The 22,776-nt window shown below is 44.4% G+C and overlaps 1 protein-coding gene across 2 annotated transcripts in view; it reads right to left on the reverse strand.

Annotated features, from left to right (window-relative positions):
* The window catches only part of BMPR1A (bone morphogenetic protein receptor type 1A), a 175,357-nt gene that overhangs the window by 76,783 nt on the left and 75,798 nt on the right, over positions 1 to 22,776 (reverse strand). For both annotated transcript variants that reach the window (XM_075934831.1, XM_075934830.1), the window contains one exon: positions 14,185 to 14,402. In XM_075934831.1, coding sequence (XP_075790946.1) covers positions 14,185 to 14,251 — 67 coding nt within the window. In that variant the 5' untranslated portion in view covers positions 14,252 to 14,402. The remainder of the gene's footprint in view (positions 1 to 14,184; positions 14,403 to 22,776) is intronic.

A 22,776-nucleotide genomic window follows, 5' to 3' on the forward strand; every position in this document is an offset into this window, starting at 1 on the left:
TTGCGGTCTGCTCTCTTATTTGTTGGAGTGACGGAGGCTGGGGTCTGCCAAATATTGTCAGCCGGGTCCATAATGGCCTCATCCATAGGGATGGCAATTCTGGAAGCAACTGGGGGTTGAAGCGTGTGAAGGAGTCGATATTGTTTGACCTGTACCTCTTGAAGATCTTTTTCCTGGGCTACAGCAACTCTTTTAAACAATTCTTGAAACTTTTTTATATCGTCTCCCAATGGTGGGGCCTTGGTGATAACCGCTTCATCTGGAAGGGAAGAGGAGTTGTGTAGCAGAGATCTGGTCTCACCCTCAGAGAGGGAGTCATGACCACCTGAAGGAGCTAGAGAATTCGGCTCTGTGGCCGATGTGGTGGCAGGAGGTGAGGCAGGAGGTGGCCTGGAAGTGGTAGAAGAGGGTCGATGGTGAGTCCTCTTTGGATGTGAATCCCACGGTTGCCATTGGGTGGCATATCGCGGGGGTGGGTAGGCATACTGGTGTGGATACCATGGATGCGGAGGGGGAGGGTATGCATATTGAACCGCAGGCATTTGCCAAGATGGAGGTCTGTGAGCCGGGCTAGAATGTTGCGACAAGAACCTGCTTCTGGGTTCGGTGCTGATGTCACTAGCTGAACAAGAAGCGGCCAAAGAGCGGTGCGATCTCGCTGAGTGGATAGAGAAACCCGGGGACAGCGGTGCCGAAGAGGTGTGGCTCCGCACTGGGGTTTGGTACCGGCTCCGGCTTTGGGATGGTGCCGAGTGGTGTGGTCTTGGTGGTAACGGCGTTGTTATTGGAGAAGATGTGGGTGCCGACGTGCATCCCGGCACCGAAGTGCTACGAGGTGGATTATCGGTACGGGCCTTTTTCGGTGCTGAGCCAGGTGCCATTTGGTGTTGCTTCGGTGCCGAGCACTCTCTAGACAGCACCGTTGGTGCCAAGGACGGCTTAGGTGCCGTAGCAGTCGGTGCCGCTGATTTTTGTTTTGGCTCAGAATGAGCTCTCTTGTGCGGTGCCTGCGTCTTAGATCGCGGCGCACCAGAGGTTCCTGGCGTGTCCTCAGTGACTGAGGGTGCCGAGGATATAGTTGGAGCCGGAGAGAGTCCGGTTTTCGATCCCGCAGAAGAAGAGTGGGTAGGGGGTTGGTCTTTTTCCATACCCTTAGTCGGCTGAGGCGGTCTAGGGAAGGAAGGTGAGTACTCTGAGGAGGGATGGAGCGACTTCTCATATAGGAGAGTCGTCAGTCTATTGGCTCTGTCGCGGTGCGCCCTCGCTGTCAATTTAGAGCAATGCAGGCACTTTTGCGTCTGGTGTGCCTCCTCAAGACACTTAATACAGGCGGAATGTCTGTCGGATGCCAGCATGGCATCCCGACATGTCTCGCAACGTTTGAAGCCCGGCGAGCCAGGCATGAAGGGTTGGGGAACAAGCGGCAAGCCGCAACGAGAGAAATTTTTTTTTTTTAAAGAACTAGTGGGGGGGGGGGGTTCGAAAACTTGGTTGATGAGGTAACTAGGGGGTAAAACGAAGAATTTAACTGTTTTCTTCCCACAGAAATAGGGCAAAAAGAGGGCTCCGTTTGCTGCCGAGGACGGTAGAGAAGGAACTGAGGAGCCGCACGCACACAGGCGCCCCTTCAGTCCCAACGACACTAGAGGGCGCTACGGCACCTGTGCGCCGCGGCAGAAACAGCTAGAAAAAGTCTCCGGTCGCCGGCGCGAGGACGCACCAGCACCCAGAGTGGAGCACCCACGGGGACCACTCGAAGGAGAACTTCTGTGTTCCCGGGTCATACATTAGTGGAATGGTTCTCAGTCCCTCAATCGGACCATCGAACTTGCTGTCTATTGTTTTGGGAATTAAGGTTTCGTCCGGTTTGCAGTCTTCGCTTTTGTTGATGTGGTCTGGGGCATTGTTGTTGTTGTGGATGGCCCTGTTGTCTGAATGTGGGCCCCATACGAGAAGGGCCTCTGTAGGGAGTAGGGTGTATACCGTTTGCGGCGATATGGAGGTGTATCCATCCCCAATGTTTTCAAAGTAGTTCTAGAATCCTTCCCAGAGTGCAAAACTTGGGTCTGTTTTCTCTGCAAATAGACTGTCAAAGGGTAGGTCTTCTACCTTAGAGTATAAATCCTTAGGTACGGATGCCATCTGTAGCCATGAAGACCGCCTCATAACCACTGATGTTGCCATGGCCCATCTGCTGCATTGGCAATATCCAGGGAAATTTGCAAGGCCATTGTTGAGGCCGTATAGCCTTCCTGGATAACTGATTTTAAGAGCTGCCGTTTCTCGTCGGGCAAGTTCTCTAAAACTGCTACCATCTTTGAATAATTATCAAAGCTATGGTTAGACAGATGAGCAATACAGTTCGCCATTCTCAGTATAAGTGTGGCGGAAGAATAAGCTTTTCGTCCGAAAAGATCTAAGCGTTTAGATTATTTATCAGCAGCAGCATTCCTATGTTGAGATGTCTTGGATTTTTGCTGAGCTGCATTCACAACTAATGAGTTCAGTTAAGGGTGCATGAACAGAAATTCCATCCCCTTTGGGGGAACAACATATTTCTTGTCTGCCCTCTTATGAGTGGGCTGAGAGGACGCCGGTGTTTGCCATATATTATCGGCAATTTCTAGGATTGCATCAAAGGGTAATGCCATTTTGGATTTTTGAAGGTTCTTCAACAGCTTATGTTGCTTTTGTTGAACCTCCGCTACATGCAGGTCCTGTGATACTGCCACTCTTTTAAAGAGCTCCTGAAATTGACGAGCGCCATCTACTGGAGAAGAATCACCAGGGAACACTGCATTATCTGGAGAGGAAGAAGCAACAGAGTGATCCACTGGGGATTGCTCCTGCAGTTGTGGCTAGCGGCACTGGCTCTGAATGCGCTTAAGGAAGAGGCACATTTGCAGATGGTGTAGAGGGTCGAGTAGAAGTGCCTGGTGGTGTAGGAACCCTGGAGCTGTTGCGAGAGCGATACCTGTAGCATCGTGGAGATTGGGAAGAAGAAAGTCCAGAAGAGTATTGTCGCTCATTATGATACTACGGAAGCGATGATGATCACAATAGTAATGAGATGATGAATATGCAGGTGAGTACCGTCGTCTGTAATCGTGACAATATCGAGATGAAGATGAGCGTGTAGGCGATTCTAGGTGAGCGAGATATGTGTCTGGTGTACGAAGGTGTTCGAGAACGTCTTCGGTAGCGATGAGGTGATGGTGAGTATTGTTGAGTGGGTCTTCTCGAGATAGTGGTAACATAAGCCTCATGTCTATACGGCTAGGAGAAGGCAGAAGGTGGTGATCTGGGCTGTAAATAGAGAGCTAATTGTTTGGGACTTGGTGAAGAGTGACACCTTGTGCCCAGTGAATGGTCAGCTCCTGCATGCAGCATTGATTCATGTGACGTTGGGGGGGAGCCCTGATGCTGCGGTGCCAGTGAGTAGTCAGGGAGCCGGCACGGTGCAGCCCTGGAGGCTGAGACACTAACGCTTAGGCGCTTGTCAATTTCAAATGGTGAAGCCAGTGCCGGCGAAAAGCCTGATGATAGTGAGCTCAACGCCGGTGATAGTGCCGGGGAGAAGGGGTACTGATCTCACACCGAAACATCCGGTGATGCGCTCGGTGCCATAGCAGCTGGCACCGAGGTGGCCGGTGCTGCAGTTGTCAGTGCCAAGATGGCTGGTGCCGCAGTAGCCAGCGCGGAGGCAGTTGGAACCGGCACGGGCAGGGTCGGCGCCATAGTAGCCGGCACAGAAGTAGTCGGAGCTGACATTGACAGGGTCAGTGCCGCTGATGCCGGGGCCAATGTTGGAGCTGCCAGGGCTGAGGCACCCACAGCCACGGGTGCATGAGAGTGCCTGTGAACCGGAGCCGGAGCAGATTCCGGTCTGGGAGGCATAGCCATTGCCTGATCTACCTCCATGCTAGAGGTGGGGCTGGGCTCAGAAATACTGCAGCTCTTTCCCTGGCACTCGCCCTTCTGCTATAGCCTGGACCATTTTTGATCTTTGCGTTTTGAAGAGACGGTCGGGGTTTTCACTGCCGCCAGAGTGTTTTATGCTGACTGCCCCTGCGCTTGAGTATCCTGAGGCTGAAGTGCCTTGCTGTACAGGAGCAGCTTCAGTAGCATCTCATGGTCCCGTCTTGCTCGACCAGTCAATTTCAGACAGTATGGGCATTTGTGGGGTACAGGCCCCTCGCCCAAACACTTCGCACATAACGAGAGCCCATCAGACACCAGCATTGCGTCATGGCACCGAGAGCACTTTTTGAAGCCAGAGAAAGCCGGCATTATGAACTGAGGGAAAAAAATTTTTTTTTGAACAGATAACTATTGAACAAACACTAACTAACTAACATAGCAACTAATACCTACTGGCTAACTAACTATTTACACAAATCTTTCTTAAACAGATCAAGAGAAGGGAGTTGCTCCACCTGCAACTGTTGAACAGTAAGGACGACCTGGCGGGAAGCCAGACTGAGCGCAAGCTAGTAATCAGTGTGAGCAACACGCGCCCCACGCATGCGTGGTCCAGCTAGACCACGGCTGACTATTCTCCGACCTGCAGTGCCGGGACGAGCCCAACACCTCAAGTGGAGCACCCACGGAGACACCACCGAAGAAGAATCTCTTTTTCAAGCTGGAGCTGACTGTGGCAAAATGGCCCTTCTTTTCTCCACCCTAGGAGACTGCGAAGTGGAAACTGTATGAGAATGCTCTGGCGACTGAAGCGCTTTGTTGAATAAAAACATTTTTATCTCATCTCCCTATCCTTATGTGCCCTAACCGTCAACTTGGCGCAGTGGACACATTTTTGAGGCACATGGGCCTCGCTGAGGCTTTTGATACACTTGGCATGACCCTTTTGGCATGGCATCACAGCATGTGGCGTACTTCTTAAAACCAGGAGAGCCCAGCATGGCTAATTGCATGATGTACTAAAACAAATGAACTTTTTTTAAAGCTAATAAAACGAACTATAACAACTAGAACTATAAAAATTGTAACTAACGACAAAGACTATTCTAACTAAACAAACTATTCTATTCTGGACATGATTTTCCTGAGGAAAAAAGGCTCACTCTGTCTGCGATCACGGGTGGCAAAGAAGGAACTGACGGGAGCCGGACCATGCAAGAGATCAAAAGAGCGCGAACAGCGCATGCTGCACCCTGCTGACCGCTGCTCAAAAAAAACTCGGATCGGCGGCGCCGGGACTACCCGACACCTACAGTGGAATACCCACAGGGACACTACTCGAAGAACAAAAACTTCAAAGCTGTTTGAACTGTGAAGCTGGTAAAGTGTCACAAACACATGGGACACCAACCACATTTTTGCTATTTTTGCCCAGGAAAACAAGAACAGGTGTGGTAACTGCTTGAAGATGGCTACCAAAATGCAAAGGTGGAAGGAGACTTTGGGGAAAGTGGCAACAAAAACACATGGTAGGAAGGAACTGAAAGGACACCAGCAAAGCATCCAGGAGGGAGTATTACTTAGCAGTGTGAAACAAAAACCTGTAGTAGGAGAGATCAGGACACTCTGGTGTGAGGGAGGGGAAGTTTTTGCAGAAGATTAGGCTAATGATGACACAGCAAAGACCAAGTAGGGCCAGCAGCTCACATCTAAGAATGCTGATGCCAAGACAGGCATAAAGGAAATGGCAGGGAATAACACAGGACCTGTAGGTCCCATCAACAGTCAGGATGCTGAGCAAGCTAGGAGGCTATGGCTGACTGCCAACAGAAATCCTGCAGGGGGCTGGGCTGCTATAGGTGGGCAAGCAAGGATTCACACACTGGATCCCCTGTCCTTCACAATGCAGAGCGCGGAGGAGGGAGATTATGCTGAGCGATGAGACACCCGTGGGACCAGGGACTGACCCAGCATCTTCATGCACCGGCTCCCCTGTCCTTGACAATGCAGAGTGGCAGTAGGGGAGGTTATGTTGGGACCTGGTGCAAGCCAGACTGCACACTGTAACTGCCTACCCTTTTTTACTAATGCAATAGTCAATAAAAATACTCGATTAGAAAAGTAACTGCATTTTAACATCCCTAGTGCCAACTCTACTAAAAGAACGCTGAAATTAATGTCTTTCTTTTTCTCTCTCCAAGTTTGAACAACTTGCAAATGCAATACTTGTCACTAATGTGCCCCTCACAAACACCTCAAGCAGCTTGCACTATAGACAGTGTTTAAATTCATGGTTTCAAATCTGGGGCGGTGGTAGGAGGGAACTGCGTAGGCTAAGTCCCATCTGGGACATTAACAGCTAAAACTAATTAACAATTATCACTACTGAGAGAAACCATACACTAAATACGAGTCCAGTGGCACTTTAAAGACTAACAAATTTATTAGGGTATTAGAGCATAAACTTTCATGAGCTACATTTCATGTCTTCGGATGCTGAGTGAGTTATAGTTCACAAAAGTTTATGCCTAATACCCTAATAAACTTGTTAGTCTTTAAAGTGCCACTAGACACCTTTTTTTTTTTTTTTTTTTTTTTTGCTGAAACAGACTAACACAGCTACTCTCTGAAACCTATCAACACTAAATGACAAATCTAAAATTCTGGTAAGACCGATGCTCCAAAGGTCAATTTTCTGGTGTTTGATTAAGTGAGTCTGTTCAGGGCATGCTAAATTGAATGCTATGGGTGTCCCTGCCAATCCTGGAACTCCTCAGTGTCGTGAGGAGTAAGGGAAGGTGATGGGAGAGGTTCCTGCCCCTTCTAGTGACATCTCATTTTTTTTAACCGTTTTAAAATGTAAATCACCAAGCTTAATTTTCAATAGACAAATAAAAAGAGAATAATATTGTTCTGTGCAAAATTCAGCAGAGGGCACATTTTTATAACCAAGGTAGAATGAATAAAAAAAATACTACAGAATCTTTTCTAAAATCTGTCTCTGCACTGTGAAACTAGAGTTTCATTTCTTTCACAGTAAAGCTGCTCTAATTAAGCCACATAGGAAATAGTTAATGTGAAGAAAAGGATGTCTGCCTTTAACAACCACATCAACAACTTCCTCTTGAGGTTCCTATGCATTTTAACAGCACTATAAGCTGAAATCCACAGTAGTCAAAAGACATTCTCTCCACAGAAATCCATGGTTTTATTTTTATAGTGGCAACACCTGTGGTTCCAAGTGACGAGACCTGAATGGGAACAAGATGGATGTGACCAGGGGACACATCCTTAATGAGGCTTGTTACCATAGCAATATTGCAGTGTTTCTCAAAGTGGCCCACAGATTCACTCTGAGAAACCTGCTAACTGGCCACTCCAGTTTGTTTATTTACTTGCTCTGCAGCCATGGAACCTCCTGGCTCCCATTGGCTCCAGTTCACCATTTGAGGCCAAGGAGAGGCACAGGAAGTGGTGTGGGCCGGGTCACCAGTTCCTGTGGCTACAAACGGCTAACCAAAGCCATGCTGGGTCATGGGGGCATGTGGCTACTTGGGAGATGGAGGGCTGCTATGGAAATTACCTCAATCCAAGTAGACCTTCCCTTTTCTTGTTTGAGGCTGGAGTGAGGAGGAGTTGGTATTAATTAGCAACTGATCGGTGACAATTACAAGATCTAAAATATGCCAGGAAAAAATATGATGGGGGGGGGGGAATAATGTAACGTATTTTCCACTGTTAGACTTGTAGAACAAACACAAGTGATGTATCCTATGCAGTTCAGATCAAAATATTTTGCACCTAGTATCAGGAGGGTAAGATAAAGAGCTTGTTTTTGCCCATGTTGAATTTTTTAATAAGTGGTGATGTGCCCAGAGATGTCAGAAAGCCTGGGCTAAAATATAGTTTGTTTGGAGGGAAAGAGATCTAGAGCAGAGAAGTACAAAGGGCAGAAAGATTCTGCATTAGCTGATCCTAATGCAGGATCTGCCTTCATTTGAATTTGAGTGCTTCTACTGAAAACCTTTTAGGCTGCTTTTGTAGATAAGAATTCAGGCTGTGGCTAGGCCTAGCTCATGACATTTTCATAATTACACTCAAACAAAGTTTACATAGGTGTTAGTGTCTTATGGTAAGAAAGGATTCTTTTAACAGAATTTTTGCAGTGATGTAGATATCTGAAAACTCTGATATTAATGATTTTTTTAAAAATCCTATGTTACTTAATAGGCCATAAACTGTTAAAACAGCAACCATGGGTCTTGCTTATTTGTTTGGCCTTTCACTTAGTGTTGGATTGCAGACAAGCAATTTCCATTAAGTTTTAGATTTTGCTTGGGGAGGAGTATTGGCACTAAGGCCAGATCTTTGCTACCTGGTACAGTTTGGAATCTTATGAGTCAATGAGCATACTCAAACAGCAGGTACTATTCGTTACGGTAGGTGTTTTGTAGGATGAATGCCTTAGTTGCAAGCTCTTTCAGGAATGGATTTGTCTACAAATTCTGAAGTTGTGTTAATATGCTCGGTATGCTGACCATACATCCCAATTTTTCTGGGACACTCCCAAATTTACATACTCTGTCCCGGTGTCCCATCAAGTAGTGAAATGTCCCAGAAAGCCCTACCGGATATTTAATTACTTGATGGAAACACTGGCTTGCAGGGAAGAAGCAACCAAGAAATGGCTTCGTACAGTGCCATTGGTCCTCACGCAGCACAGCATCATCATCTCATCCTCTCCCCCCCGTAGCAGAGCGTACAGGCAGCTCCAATGGAGCTTTGCTGGCAGACAACCAGGTCAGCTTCCAGTGGTGCGCAATTTCCGGCCACTCTCCAGCACTGCACACTGCACAGCCCTCACAATTTCCCTGAGGGACTACCTCTGATGCACAGGGTCCCTGGTCTGGCAGCACGCCACCTCCTCCTCCAGGCCACTTGTTAGTACAGCAGTGACATGCATCTGACAAAGTGGGTCTTTGCCCACGAAAGCTTATGCTCCAACACTTCAGTTAGTCTATAAGGTGCCACATGACTCCTCGCCGCTTTTGCAGGTTCAGACTAACATGGCTGCTCCTCTGATACTTATCTGTTTTTACAGATGTTTCACTTGCATAGCATGGATCCTAAATGTTCATTTAAAATACCCAACCAACCACCTAATGTTCTACTTCCCTTATTTTCAGCTTTGTCAGTTATTTGTGGCTTTTGTTTGCTGTCAGTGCTGCTTTATTACTTATTTTTTACTGTTCTGTGTTTGTGCACTATCAATCAAATTAAGGTCCAATTTACCAGAGAAACTGTATAAGCTGTATACTCTCTTTCCACTGTCAGTAAATATGGTATTAATATCTGCAAAGAGAGCATGACTATTTCTAGATGACCAGATTTTGCAACTGTGTCTGCATGGACAATTTGGGCCATGAAATGCCTTTTGGTTGAGAATAGTGAAATGTAGACATAGGTGTCCTGGGGAGGGTGAACTAGACCTGTGCTTACTATCAGAGTGCTGTTCCTTTTCACCCTTTCAGTTCACTAGGTGGAGAACTCAGTGTTCCTATATGTGGAACTCAACTTCAAGCTTACAGGCTCTTAAAATAAATCAAAACCTTCATTGACAAAAGCCAGCATTGACAAAAGCCAGCAGAGCAGCTGCTGAGAAAGTCAGTTCAGGCCTAAAAGGACCTTTTTTCTCTAGTTCTGAGAAAGCTTTTATTAAGCATTCCAAGATAGAGAGTTAAAGAGGGTTTTCTTGCCTTCTGTGTTCTCTTGGAGAAGAGCAACAAATTGAGCATCTTTCAGGGACCTTTCCCTACCCTAGGCAAAAAAGTGATAGAGATGCAGCCGTGTTAGTCTGGTGTAGCTGAAACAAAAGACAGAACTATGTAGCACTTTAAAGACTAACAAGATGGTTTATTTTACAGTGGTCTCCAACCTTTTTACACCCAAGATCACTTTTTAAATGACAGACCAAGCCAAGATCTACCGCCCCGCCCCCTTCCTTGAAGCCCCGCTCTCTCTATTCTCCTCCTCTCCATCACTTGCTATCCCCAATCCTTATACTGTACTGCTGCTTATTTATTTTTTGTATTCTTCTGTAGGAAGAGGTTTTTCCAACATTTGGCCTGTCTACACTGGACCAAATGTCAGAAAAAAACCCTTCTTTTAGAAGCCACCTTATTCCTTGTGGAAAGAGGAATATAGGGGTGACCAAAAGAACCTGTTTGCTCTTCCACTAAAAAAGCGGAAGAACAAACGCAACCCTGGACGCAGAAGAGTTTTTCTGGGATATCTCCAGAATCCTGAAAAACTCCTGCAGTCTAGCCGTAACCTCGCTGTGTTGAGACAGGATGTGTAGGCTCTGGGGTGGGAATGAGGGATTTGGGTGTGGGAAGGGGTGAGAGGTGCAAGCTCTGGGAGGAAATCTGGATGCAGGAGGAGGTGGAGAAGGGAACATTGGCTCGGGGAAGGGGATCCAGACTGGGCAGTGTTGGGATACTAAGCAAGCCACAGGCTTGCGGACGTGAGGGTGCAGGAATTTGGGTTGGGGTATGTGAGGGGTATGTGAGGGGCTGAGGGCATGAGGTTCCAGTGTTTGATAGGCTAGGGTCTGGGGAAGGAGGAGTGCAGGAGTGGTTGTGGCCAGATGGGGGCTTGGCCCCAATTGGGGGTTTGTTGGCCAGGCTTCATTTTTAAATAGAATACTATGTTAAACACAAAAAGTTTCTGCATTGTCTTTATTTATGAGAATGGCAGGGAACCTGCCTTGAGTCAGCGGGTCACTGACCCATAGAAAAGTCATTTGGGAGCAGGGGACACAGTACTGGGGAGGAGTGCTAGTGGGTTCTGGAGCAGGGAACAGGGTGCCAGTGGGGGAAGGTGAGAGGAGCAGGGTGCCAGGACAGGTTTCTGCAGCAGGGGACAGGGTGCTGGGAAGGACAGGTTTCTGCAGAGGGGAGCAGGGGGACAGGTTTCTGTAGTAGGAGACAGGGTGCCAGAAGGAACTAGTTTCTGCAGGGGGGCGGGGCAGGGTGCCGGGGGACAAGTTTCTGCGGGGGGGGGGGGGAGAGGCAGGTTTCTGCAGCGGGGTCAAGGGGGAAAGGGAGAGGGAACGGGGGGCCAGGAGGGCGGGGGACAAGTTTGGGGCAGAGGAGAGGGAACAAGGTTGGGGGCAGGGAGTTCCCTACACCAGCCACGGAGGGAAGCCTCCGACCCGCGCTCCCTCCGGACTGACCGCAGGGCAGCCGGGCTGGAGAGAACAAAAGCGGCTGCCCAGCCAGCTGGCCATGGTACTCAGCCAGGGTGCCACCAAGGTCCACGTGGGCAGGCGCAGAGGGGAAGCCGCCTAATCAGCTGGAGCGCGGTTCATCCTCCTCTGGGCTGAACGCCACAGCCAGCAGGCCAGGCAGCTTCTCCTCTGCGCCAGCCCACGTGGTGCGTGGTGCACCCTGGCTGAGCACCATGGCCAGCTGGCTGGGCAGCTGCTTCTCTTCCCTCCAGCCTGGCTGCCCTGTGCTCAGCCCAGGGAGGCTGCACCTAGCTCCAGCTGTGAAAGCCACAGTCACTGGCTGGGGTGTTTCAGCCCTCTCGACCTCCCAGCTCCCACCATTCCTCGCAGCTACTCACCTGTGTTGTTGCTCAGTGAGTGGCTGCTCCACAAATGAGGAAATCTAATGTAAATGTACTGCACAGGTGCGCAGTTCAGAGAGGGCTCAAGAGCTACTCTTAGAGCCCCTGAGATCTACCGGTAGCTCACAATCTACTGGTTGGTGACCATGGGTTTATGGGTTTATTAGGTGGTGAGCTTTCATGGAGAACAATAGAACACCAACAATAGAACACCACTTGTCATCACCTATAGCCCTCAACTTAAACCCGTCCAATGCATTATCAATAAACTACAGCCTATACTGGAACAGGATACTAAACTCCGAGAGGCTCTGGGAGACAGACCCATAGTCTCCTACAGACAACCACCTAACCTCAGGATGATTCTTACCAACAACCACAGGACATATCACACTAATACCAACCCTGGAACTTTCCCTTGCAACAAACCCCAGTGCCAGCTTTGTCCGCATATTTACTCTGTTGACACCATTATTGGACCTAACCATGCCAGTTACAAGATCAAGAACACATATTCCTGTTCATCCAGAAATATAATTTATGCCATCATGTGCCTAAAGTGTCCGTCTGCTAGGTACATTGGGCAAACGTCTCAGACGCTTCACCAAAGAATCAATGCACACAAAACAGACATAAGACTCTCTCACAGAGAGAAAGCTGTTGCCTGCCATTTCAGCCAGACTGATCATTCACTTAATGACCATAAAAAATGCATATTGCTTCAAAGAGACTAACTCCAGACTTCAACGAGAAGCTTCAGAATTGTCATTCATGCTTAAATTTGACACTTTATGTATGGGTTTAAACAAAGACTCTAATTATCTCACCCATTACAAAGATAGCTTCCCCTATTATCACCCCTATGTCACTACCTCACAAAAACTTACCTTCCTCCGTCACCCCCACTCTGTTCTAAAATTTGATGTGTCAAATTCACATGCGTTCACTTATTTTTTTAATTGAATCACTTTGGTATATATGGTTGTGCCAATTTTCTTCCATGTATTGATCTAAGGAAGTGGGTCTGGCCCAGGAAAGCTCATCAGCTAATAAACCATCTTGTTAGTCTTTAAAGTGCTACATAGTTCTGTCTTTTTTTCTAGGCAAATAAGACACTTTTGAACCTCTTAAGCAGAAGAACTGCCTCACAGAAGAGCAAATTTTTAAATCCAGGAGATCTGGTTTCAGTCACAGCAGCTAAACCCTGATAAGAACAAAGTTCCTACCACTAATTAAACAAACAAGTAGTTCTGTAGCACCTGAGAGACTAACAAAAATATATATGTAGTATCATGCACTTTTGTGGACAAAACTCACTTCCTTAAAAGGTTTTGCCAATGAAAGCTCATGGTGCTACACATTTATTTATTTTAAATCTCCAAGGTGCTACAGCACCACTTTTTGTTTTTTTAAAATTACAGACTATCCCCTGAGACTTTCTACCACTAATTAAAGTTACACAAAAGGCCCATCACTTAATGACTGCAAAGTAATTCAAGTTTGTACATAAACGCTAAATAATAGTAGCCAAACTGTCTAGAGTTCTGTTCATTACACAGATGTTTGGCAAAGTTATAATCAATAGAGAGGAACTAGAGCTGCCTGTGTAGACTTAGAAAAGAACTCTACTCCAGTATGCAGCGTTCATGTTTGCGATGTCCTCTGCAAACTTAAAGCCTAGAATTTTTCAGGTTTCTGTTTCTGAATGAAAGCTCAGATTACAAAGAAACTGATTGTACAGGTCTCCTCTCACCAGGAAAAGCTTTTTCCTTGCCCGTGAGTGGATGCACATACTGCACATCTTGTTCTCTTAAATATAATGGAATTACTGATGTGCATGAATAGTACTTGATTTCAAAAGGCTCACAGCTTGCACAAATGAAAAACAGTTTTCCAACTACACCAAGTCCATGAATTACCACTCAAATATTTTATCCTAAATTGCAACTTTTAGACTTCAGCCATCAAAGCTGTAGTAACAGACCAATCAATATGAGCTGTGAAGTACTGAGAATACAAGCAGCCCTCTTGGTTCACAGTTCTTTACATGTTCCCATAGGCTAGCTAAGAAGCTTTTTTGCAAGGAAAGAACCAGGAAGATTCTGTTTTGGATTCCCAAAACATTTGTATGTGCTAACCTGGAACTTTTGCACAAAGTGTTCAGGGAGTAAGCGATGCAAAACTAATTACAGTTCAAAACATGATTTTCACAATTCTGATTACTTCTTTGGATAAGTTTAAGGCTCACTGATCACTTGTCCATAGTAACATCTATCCATGCCTCGGGTATTAGACCCAGAGTACATCGAGAAAATACAAGTTAACCACATTTGCATAAGGAAATATAAATAAAATCATAGCTTTTATGCAAACATATCAATCACTATTTGTGAAATCTTCTCATGCACACTGAGAGAGATTGATTTAAATGTTCTATTTTTAAATGTGTCACTAAATTTATGTAACCATCTTCTAATACTGATTAGCCACACAAAACTTTATTATTATAAAAGAAAAGTGCTGTACGTTCAGCTATTTGAACAAAACCTACATCATAAAACCACTGGAACTTATAGTCACTTCAAATTAAAGATTATTTAAAAAACAATGTTATTTAAAGAAATATGAATTTACCTTGAACATGAAGACTAATGAACAGATAGGCTCCCAGTAATGTGATGTGTGCTTTCAGTTGAGTCATTGTTCACTTTTAATCTTTTCTGTGCACTTGTCACACTTAGCAAATGGCCCAGCTGCTTGACAAATTTTAAACTTGGTTTGTTCAATGAAGCCTCATGAGATTTCGTGGTTGACAGTTAGTGATGATTTAATAAATCCTCCAACTTTGTCTCCTGAAAGATAAAGTGAAATCAAGGTTTTGAGCAAATGTTTAAAACCAACCCAAGCTCTCTGAAACATTAAAAAATACAAAAAGTGTTCTCATTGGACAGAACATAAGTTGCTACTAAATACATTTATTAAGATTAGCCCAAACATAAATTCTAGTTATAATTACATAACATTTACTATTCAAACTACATAACAAATACTTAGAAATACAACTTGTGGTTCAAAATAATATTCTGAAATCTGTATGAAGATTATTAGTCCAAAACAGATGGCTGTGTAATTTAGGCTCACCTACAGATATCATGTTGTCGAATAAATTAGTGTGTAAAGTATGTTTAAAATTGTTATGTCTGTACCTACTATAATTTAACAGTGAACAAGAACCTTATTTATAACTTTCTAGATCCCTTCTGCAACAATATCAACTGCATCACACTTGAAGAACAGCCAGTACGTCAATGAAAAATATAAATATTACTGCAAGGAAGTCAAATTATTTTTTTTACTACTGTAACAAGTAGATGTACTATACAAGTCTACTTAAAAAAGTTAACCAAAAAAATACATTTAGTAAGTCTAATTTTACATTCAGGCTCTAAGAAACATCTAAGTATAGTATTCTGTACCCTCTTTTTACCGGCCAAAATATTATAAAACCTCCTGAAAAAGATGCTGTGTTCCAGCATGGAACACCAGTGAAATCAGTAATTAATATGCCCTCTAGCCCCACCTTAGAGCATTAGTATCTTCCTTGCTTCCCATAAGCAGTTTTGTGCAGACAGTAAGCATCCACTAAAAAATCATGGCTGCTACACAGACATGCACTTGGCTACAGAATTTACAAGATTATAATCCATTCACTCAGTGAAAATATACAGACATGATAGTCAAACTTTTTTTTAAAAAAAATCACCTTTTCAGGTCCACAGTAGACAAGTATTACGGAAAAATTAAAATGTAGCAGTTGTACTCATTCTCCCTAATGAAGTTTTTACATTGATTAATTAAAGGAAGCATAATTAGGTCTCAAAGGAATTAAAAAGTTACTTGGACACCTAAACAGTTAGCTGAGACAAAGGAGATTTTGTATTAAGACAAACAGAAGACTGGTTTTGCCTTTCTTTGGCCCCTTGTTTCAGTGGGCTTGAACCCTATGACCCCTGTCAGCCTGGCGCTATTCTTGAATGCAAAATTTTGTGTTTGTTCAAGGATGTGCTGTAATTACTGTTTGTGGCCACTGCCACCATAAATAACTAAATCCGTCTGTTGGTAGGTCCAAAGAACTTTTCATTTTAATTAGTACTTCAGAGGCATTTAACATGGAGGCAAATTAGTGGCAGAGCAGAGAGGTGTCTGTCACTTTCAATTTGTGCAGGTAGGGGGTATGTAGCCTTTGACCTGTGGCCTACTTTTCACACATCTGTGGTTTCTTATGCAGTAACAAGGATGCTTCATCACAAGAAACATACAAATTGCTTCAGAGGAAAAATATATTTGTGTCTAATGAACCACAAAGCCATAAAACATTAGGTAAGTCCCTAACAACATTCTATGCAATGATATTTTGCTTCTATTAATAATGCTTCACTTCCAAATTTAAAAAAGGAATATTGGTGTGTACTCTTTACATAATATACTGAGCAAACAAACTAAAAACACTTTATTCTCTTTAGTTTTAAGCAACATAAAACATTTAAAATAATTCCTTTTTAAATTAAACATTTAATATGTCTAGGAATTAGGGATGTGAATGAGTAACCGGTAGCCACTTTACCGGGTGATATTTATAACCCTGCTCAGGGAACAACCCTGCCCAGGTTAGGAGCAGGGACTGGCCACTCTGCATGGAGGGAGGGGAAAATCTGGAGTAGAATCTGGCCTTCCCACCATGCTTGGGACTGCCAACAGCAGCAGCAGTTGGCAGCCCCAAGCATGGGAATGCCAGAAGCAGGATCGCACTTAACATTTAACGGGTTAACTGATTAACTGTGATTTTACATCCCCACTAGAAATCAGCAAGAAAACAACTTTGCAACTAAGAAACATCAATATAGCAGTGTTAAATAATGAATGTCCCTTGCTGTGCAATTACATTTTCAGGAGAAAGACGACTAGAAATTTCACTATTAATAAAATACTGTAAAATGGAAAGCATCAGGTTTTTTTTTTTTTAGTGTTATTTTTTTATGAAGGTTTGCGAGGTATAGTGCACGCAATAGTATTTTACTATCCAGCATTCTGCTAGTGTTGTAAATTTGCAAACGCAAAAATAAGGTCTCACTTAACTTCTCATCCAAGATTAGAAGACTGCTGAAGTCAAGTTTCATTACAAACATTACTGGAGAGGACAGTCCATTCAAATCCGTTTCTGGCCAGACCCCCAAACTCACCAAATACTCACCAGCAGCCCCACAACACACCTAGAAACATCCACGAACCTATCCCTGCAACAAACCCCCTTGCCAAATGATACCATCAAAGGACTTAACTGCATCAGCTGTCCCAGCTTGCCCTGGGTTCCAGATGCTGCACCTCTGCTTTTTAAATGTAGTAAAAGCCTGGTGGCTTGCACTGTTTTCCCCTTCTCCTGCCCTCCAGTGGAGATGATGATAGGGGAACTGACTTTTAAACTGGCTCCCACTCCCTGCCACTTGCTGCCTCTAATACAGAGGCAGCAAGTGGGGGGGAAGTGACTAGTAAATTAGTGACTCAATTAGTTGCTTATATCCCTAGTCTCTGAGCCAAAAGATAAATGGACACAAATCAGACACCAGGAAAGGTAACACACAAACCTGTAGGGGAACATTTTAACCAACCTGGTTATTCAGTAATGGATTTGACAGTAGCAACCCTTCTACAAAAGAATTTCAAACCCCAAAAACAAAGAGATGCTGAACTAGAATTCAGTTACAAATTCAATACAATCAATTTAGGATTGAATAAGGATATTAACTAGTTAACACACTACAAAGGTCCCCTCTCCAGATATTCACATCGCCAAATCAACTGCTGTGAACTAGCTACATCTACTCCAACTTGATTAGCCTCGTTAACACAAGTAATCTCTTTCTTTTGTTGTTCTTATAAATACCCCTGCCTCTGAAACTTCCACTTCATCTGATGAAGTGGGTTTTACCTATGAAAGCTTATGCCCTAATAAATCTGCTTATGCCCTAATAAGTCTGTTAGTCTCCATGGTGCCACAGGACTCTTCATTGATTTAAACAACACTAAACTACAATTGAGAAAATGAAGTCATTTTAGAGATCCATTGGTGTCAATGGAGGTGCTTCATGTGATTCCTTGAGTGATTCTTACTGCTGAAAAGGACTTAAAAGTGGCTTCAAACCACATGGCCCATGCTCCAGTAGCGGGAGCACATTGGCCAGTAAGCATTCCTCCCTTCCAACTCATGAGAGAGGCAACCAGGGGATGGGAGAAGCAGCTGAGATGGTGCCTCTCACAGAGTGTGTCAGTCAGTCACTGCTCGGTTTGTCCCTTCTTGCCACTGGCCCCATCAAGATCACGCCCCATTGAGCAGCCAGATGACATGTTGAGCAAATTCACGTCCTATGTAATTTGCACATATTACTTCAAAATGGATCTCTAACATAGATTTAAAAGAAACCTCCATATGCATCTGATCAATTTGATCTCTACACCAAAAACAGTTTATATATTCAAATAATTAAAAATGTGATCCCCCTTGGATTCAGGAAATAATCACCCAGTTCTGTAAAAACATCAGTAAGTCATGTTTTATCATTTTCTCCCTAAACTTGTCCAGCATAAAAAATTATAACATCTGAAGTTTAGTACGATTTATTTCTAACTTTGGGGTGCTATTTTCATTATCAAAGTCCTTACGAAATTTTCAAATCCATTCTTACCTCTCCCTTCCCTTTTCCAAAATATTTATGTATTTTTGTTTCTTACTATAGCACTAAAAACAATATGTTGTATCTGGATCATTTATGTCTTATTTTTTTATAAAATAAATCTGCATGCAAAAAAATATTTAAAAACAACATCTCTGAAAGTCATACCGCGAATTTGACTTTTTTTCATTTTAAAAAAAAGTAAAATTATACATCTAAATAGAAAACATTAAATATTCGGATTATATCTACCTATTTTTTGTGGCGCTTTTTCCAGGGCTCCTGCATGGCAAACTAATGTATTTTTGAAGATATTGAACTGTGTCTACATATAATTATTCCAGGACTTCTCACAATATTATGATTTGTGACATGTATGTTGCCATTTAAAATTAACTTCAAAAGTGACATAATAAAATTCAAGGTGTGTATATGAGCTATTTTTTTCACTGTGATGTATACATAAGATCTTAAATTGGTTACTTCTTAATTTCGGGGGGGGGGGGGGGTAATGTTAAATTTGGTCTTCCTGGGTTTTCTTGAGGATGAGATACGACACAGCGGAGTCCTGTGAGTTTTCTAATCACTCATTTGAATCTCTATTCATAAGTATACACTACATATTTGATTTAAAATTGCTGTCAATACTACTTGTTCTCTGCTTGTCTACAGAGTACTTCTCCAGATTAGGAAAACTCAGTGTTCTTTAGAAACAATCTTAAAATAACCTTGCATCTAGTGTAGACACAGTTCAACATCTTTAAAAATACATTAGTTGGCCATGTGTGACCCCTACAAAAAGCTCCACAAAAAATAGGTAGATATAATCTGAATATTTAATGTTTTCTATTTAAAAAATTAATACAATTTTACATCTAAACCCAAAGATGTCAAACTTGCCGTAAGACTTTTAGGGATGTTAATGGAAACATATAAGAGAGGAATTAAGGAGGCTGCTTGGTCCTTTCCCTGGTCTCCCCACTCCATGGAGAAAATGAGACCTCTCTCCTGATGTCACTTCCCTTCCTTGTTTATAGCACATTGGTGAGTACTTGGACCCTTCCCACCTTGATAATGCCTCTGACACTGCACTCCCATATTTTTATGGAACGTGTTTTTTAATATGAATATTCATAACTCAAATATGCTTTATGCAAAATGGGACATGTCTCCAGTCCTTTGAGAGTTTGAATGTGTATATTCTGTGTGTGCGCATTTACCATTCTTGGATACAAAGTTAGAATTATAAAGTATAAGAACATTTATATATCTAGATTTGTTGGTGAAGGCCATTAGCAATACTCAAGTAACTTAATTGCTCAGTGCTCAACACAATGATGCACGAATAGTCTTTTTCCCTGTAAGCCTGGACTGCAGTCGGCCCTACAAAGACAGATAACCATGTCACCTGGTGCAAGAATCCATCTTGAAATGTGTACTTTTCCAGAGTGGTGAGGAGAATTGAACAAAGAACTATTTAGAAAAGCTAAACATACATAGGTCTGGATTTAATGCATCCGAAGGTACTGAGGGAGTTGGCAAATGTCATTTCAGAGCCTTTGGCCATTATCTTTGAAAAGTCATGGAGATAGAGAGAGATCCCGGATGACTGGAAAAAGGCAAATGTAGTGCCCATCTTTAAAAAAAGGAAGACAGACAATCCAGGAAACTAGACCGGTCAGCCTTACCTCAGTTTCCGGAAAAATCATGGAGGGGATCCTCAAGGAATCTATTTTGAAGTACTTGGAAGAAGGGAAGTGTCAGGAATAGTCAACATGGATTCACCATGGATATGGGAAAGTTGGTGGATGTGATATACCTTGACTTTAGCAAAACTTTTGATACGTCTCCCACAATATTCTTGCCAGCAAGTTAAGGAAGTATGGATTGGATAAATGGACTGTAAGATGGATAGAAAGTTGGCTAGACTGTCGGGCCCAACAGGTAGGGATTAACAGCTCAATGTCAGGTTGGTGGTCAGTTTCTAGCGGAGTGGCCCAAGGATCGGTTCTAGGGCTGGTTTTGTTCAATATCTTTATTAATGACCTAGACATGGGGATGGATTGCACCCTCAACAACTTTGTGGATGACACTAAGGTAGGGGGAGAGGTAGATAAGACTCGAGGGCAGGTATAGGGTCCAGAGTGACCTAGACAGATTAGATGACTGGGAGAAAAGAAATCTGATGAGGTTCAAAAGGACAAGTGTAGAGTCCTGCACTTCAGACGGAAGAATTCCAAGCATGGTTAAAGGCTGGGACCCGAATAGCAGCAGTTCTGCAAAAAAGGACCTTGGAATTACAGTGGATGAGAAGCTGGATATGAGTCAACAGTGTGCCTTTGTAACCAAGAAAGCTAATGGCATATTGGGGTGCATTAGGAGGAGCACTGCCAGCAGATCTAGAGAAGTGATTATTCCCCTTTATTTGGCTCTGGTGAGGCCACATCTGGAGTACTGTGTCCAGTTCTGGGCCCCCAGTATAGAAAGATTATGGACGCATTGGAGAGGGTCCAGCGGAGGGCAACCAAACTGATTAGGGGGCTGAATCGCATGCGCTACGAGGAGAGACTGAAGGATTTAGGTTTGTTTAGTCTTCAGAAGAGAAGAGTGAGGTGGGATTTGATAGCAGCCTTCAACTTCCTGAAGGGATGTTCCAAAGAGCATGGAGAGAGACTGTTCTCAGTACTGCCAGATGGCAGAACAAGGAGCAATGGTCTCAAGTTAATGTGGGGGAGGTCTAGGTTGGATATTAGGAAAAACTATTTCACTGAAATGGGCTAGCTACAGAGGTGGTGGAATCTCCATCCCTAGAGGTGTTTAATTCTCAACTTGACAAAGCTCTGGCTGACTTGATTTAGTTGGGATTAGTCCTGCTGTGGGCAGAGGGCTGGACTTGATGACACTCCTGAGGTCTCTTCCAGCCCTATGATTCTATGAGTTCCCACCCTGGGGTAATTCTATATATGGAATAAGATACAAACAATGATTGTTTTCAGCTGGCTTCACAGATTGCTCCCCACCCCAAGAGGTTAGATGAAAAGACCTGAAAACAAAATAACTCTAATGACAGGGCTGGAGATAAGCGGTTATACTAGGGGTGGGCAATAATTTTTGATGGGGAGGGGTGCACTCCAACAATTTGGAAAATAGCCAATATCATTCATGATATTAATGGAGGGAGTGCAGAGTCTGGGATGGAGGTTGGGTACAGAAGGCAGCTTGGGAGAAGGGAGGTAATTTGGGTCAAGAAACAACTTGTGACCTGGGGTACTGGACTGGTATGCAGGGGGCTGGACTGTGACCTAGGGAAGGGAATTGGGGTAGAGGAGGGGGTGCAGGGATTTGGGTTGTGAGCTAGGGCAGGAGGGAACTGCGATCTGGGGCAGGTGATTCAGGTGCCAGATCTGGGAGGGGATTTGGGTACAGGAGGGGAGCAGAGGATTTGGTTATGTGGAATAGGCAGCAGAGGGTTGGGGACGGGAGGGACTGGGGTGCCAGAGACAGGGTCTGGTCAGGAGCCTTACCACCAGCAGCCATTCCTGAATCAGCCTCCCTACCTGCCAGTGTGCCCTCTAAGCTGCAAGGCTGCACAGCTTCACAGGTGATTAATCAGCCCTGCCTAGTCAGTTCCATGCATAGAGCCCTGAGCCTCTGACTGGGTGGTGCTGATTAATCACCTGTGAAGCAGTGCAGCTGCACAGCATAGAGGGAACACTGCTGCCTGCCCCGCCCCCGCCCAGGCAGCACCCATGTGTTCTGGAGCCCCTTGTGCTTCGTGGCTTGCTATTATTGAAACAGGCAGCTTCTCTGGGCCGGTTTCTGGCAAGAAAGCAGCCAATGGGATTGTGCTGGGGGCGGGAACAGCTCCCAAGGCTTTCCCTCCTCCCCTCCGGACTCTCAGTTTTTAAAAGAAAAACCGCCCTGCAGCCACGTTTCTGAGCGGCGTGCGGGTGGGCTGAGGCAAGTGGGGAGCCTGCCTGGGGTTCCCTGCAGTGTCCACGGGCTGGATCCAGTGGCTTGGTGGGCCAGATCCAGCCCTCAGGCTGTATTTTGCCCACGCCTGGGTTAGATCTAGGGCAGGAAGAACAGCTCTGCCTTGAAAAATCCTTCACAATAAACAGAGAGAAAAATTATGGTTTGTACCAACTTATCATGGTGTATTAGACTTATCTGCCATGTTTTGTTTTACCTTGCTTAGTAACTGTGACTTCAGTGTGGGGAGTCACCCAGCCCTGCATCCCAATCTGCAGCCAGATGTGATGCTCAGCCAGCAAGTAGAAGAGAATGTTTATTAGTTCATAGAGATTCAGTATAGAATAGACTTATTAGCACAGCAACCAGAAGTAGTCAGTACAATCCATCTGGGGGAAGAGGGAAGCCCAGGGCCAAGGCCCTGGGCCCCCTCCCTGTATCCTAAACTAGCCTAAACTCACTCACATGCCCAACAGCACACCTATGCCTGCCTTCAGTCCCTTTTTACAGCTTCTTGGGCAAAAAG

This window comes from Pelodiscus sinensis, chromosome 8, assembly GCF_049634645.1.
Source record: "Pelodiscus sinensis isolate JC-2024 chromosome 8, ASM4963464v1, whole genome shotgun sequence".
In the NCBI taxonomy this organism is placed as follows: domain Eukaryota; kingdom Metazoa; phylum Chordata; order Testudines; family Trionychidae; genus Pelodiscus; species Pelodiscus sinensis.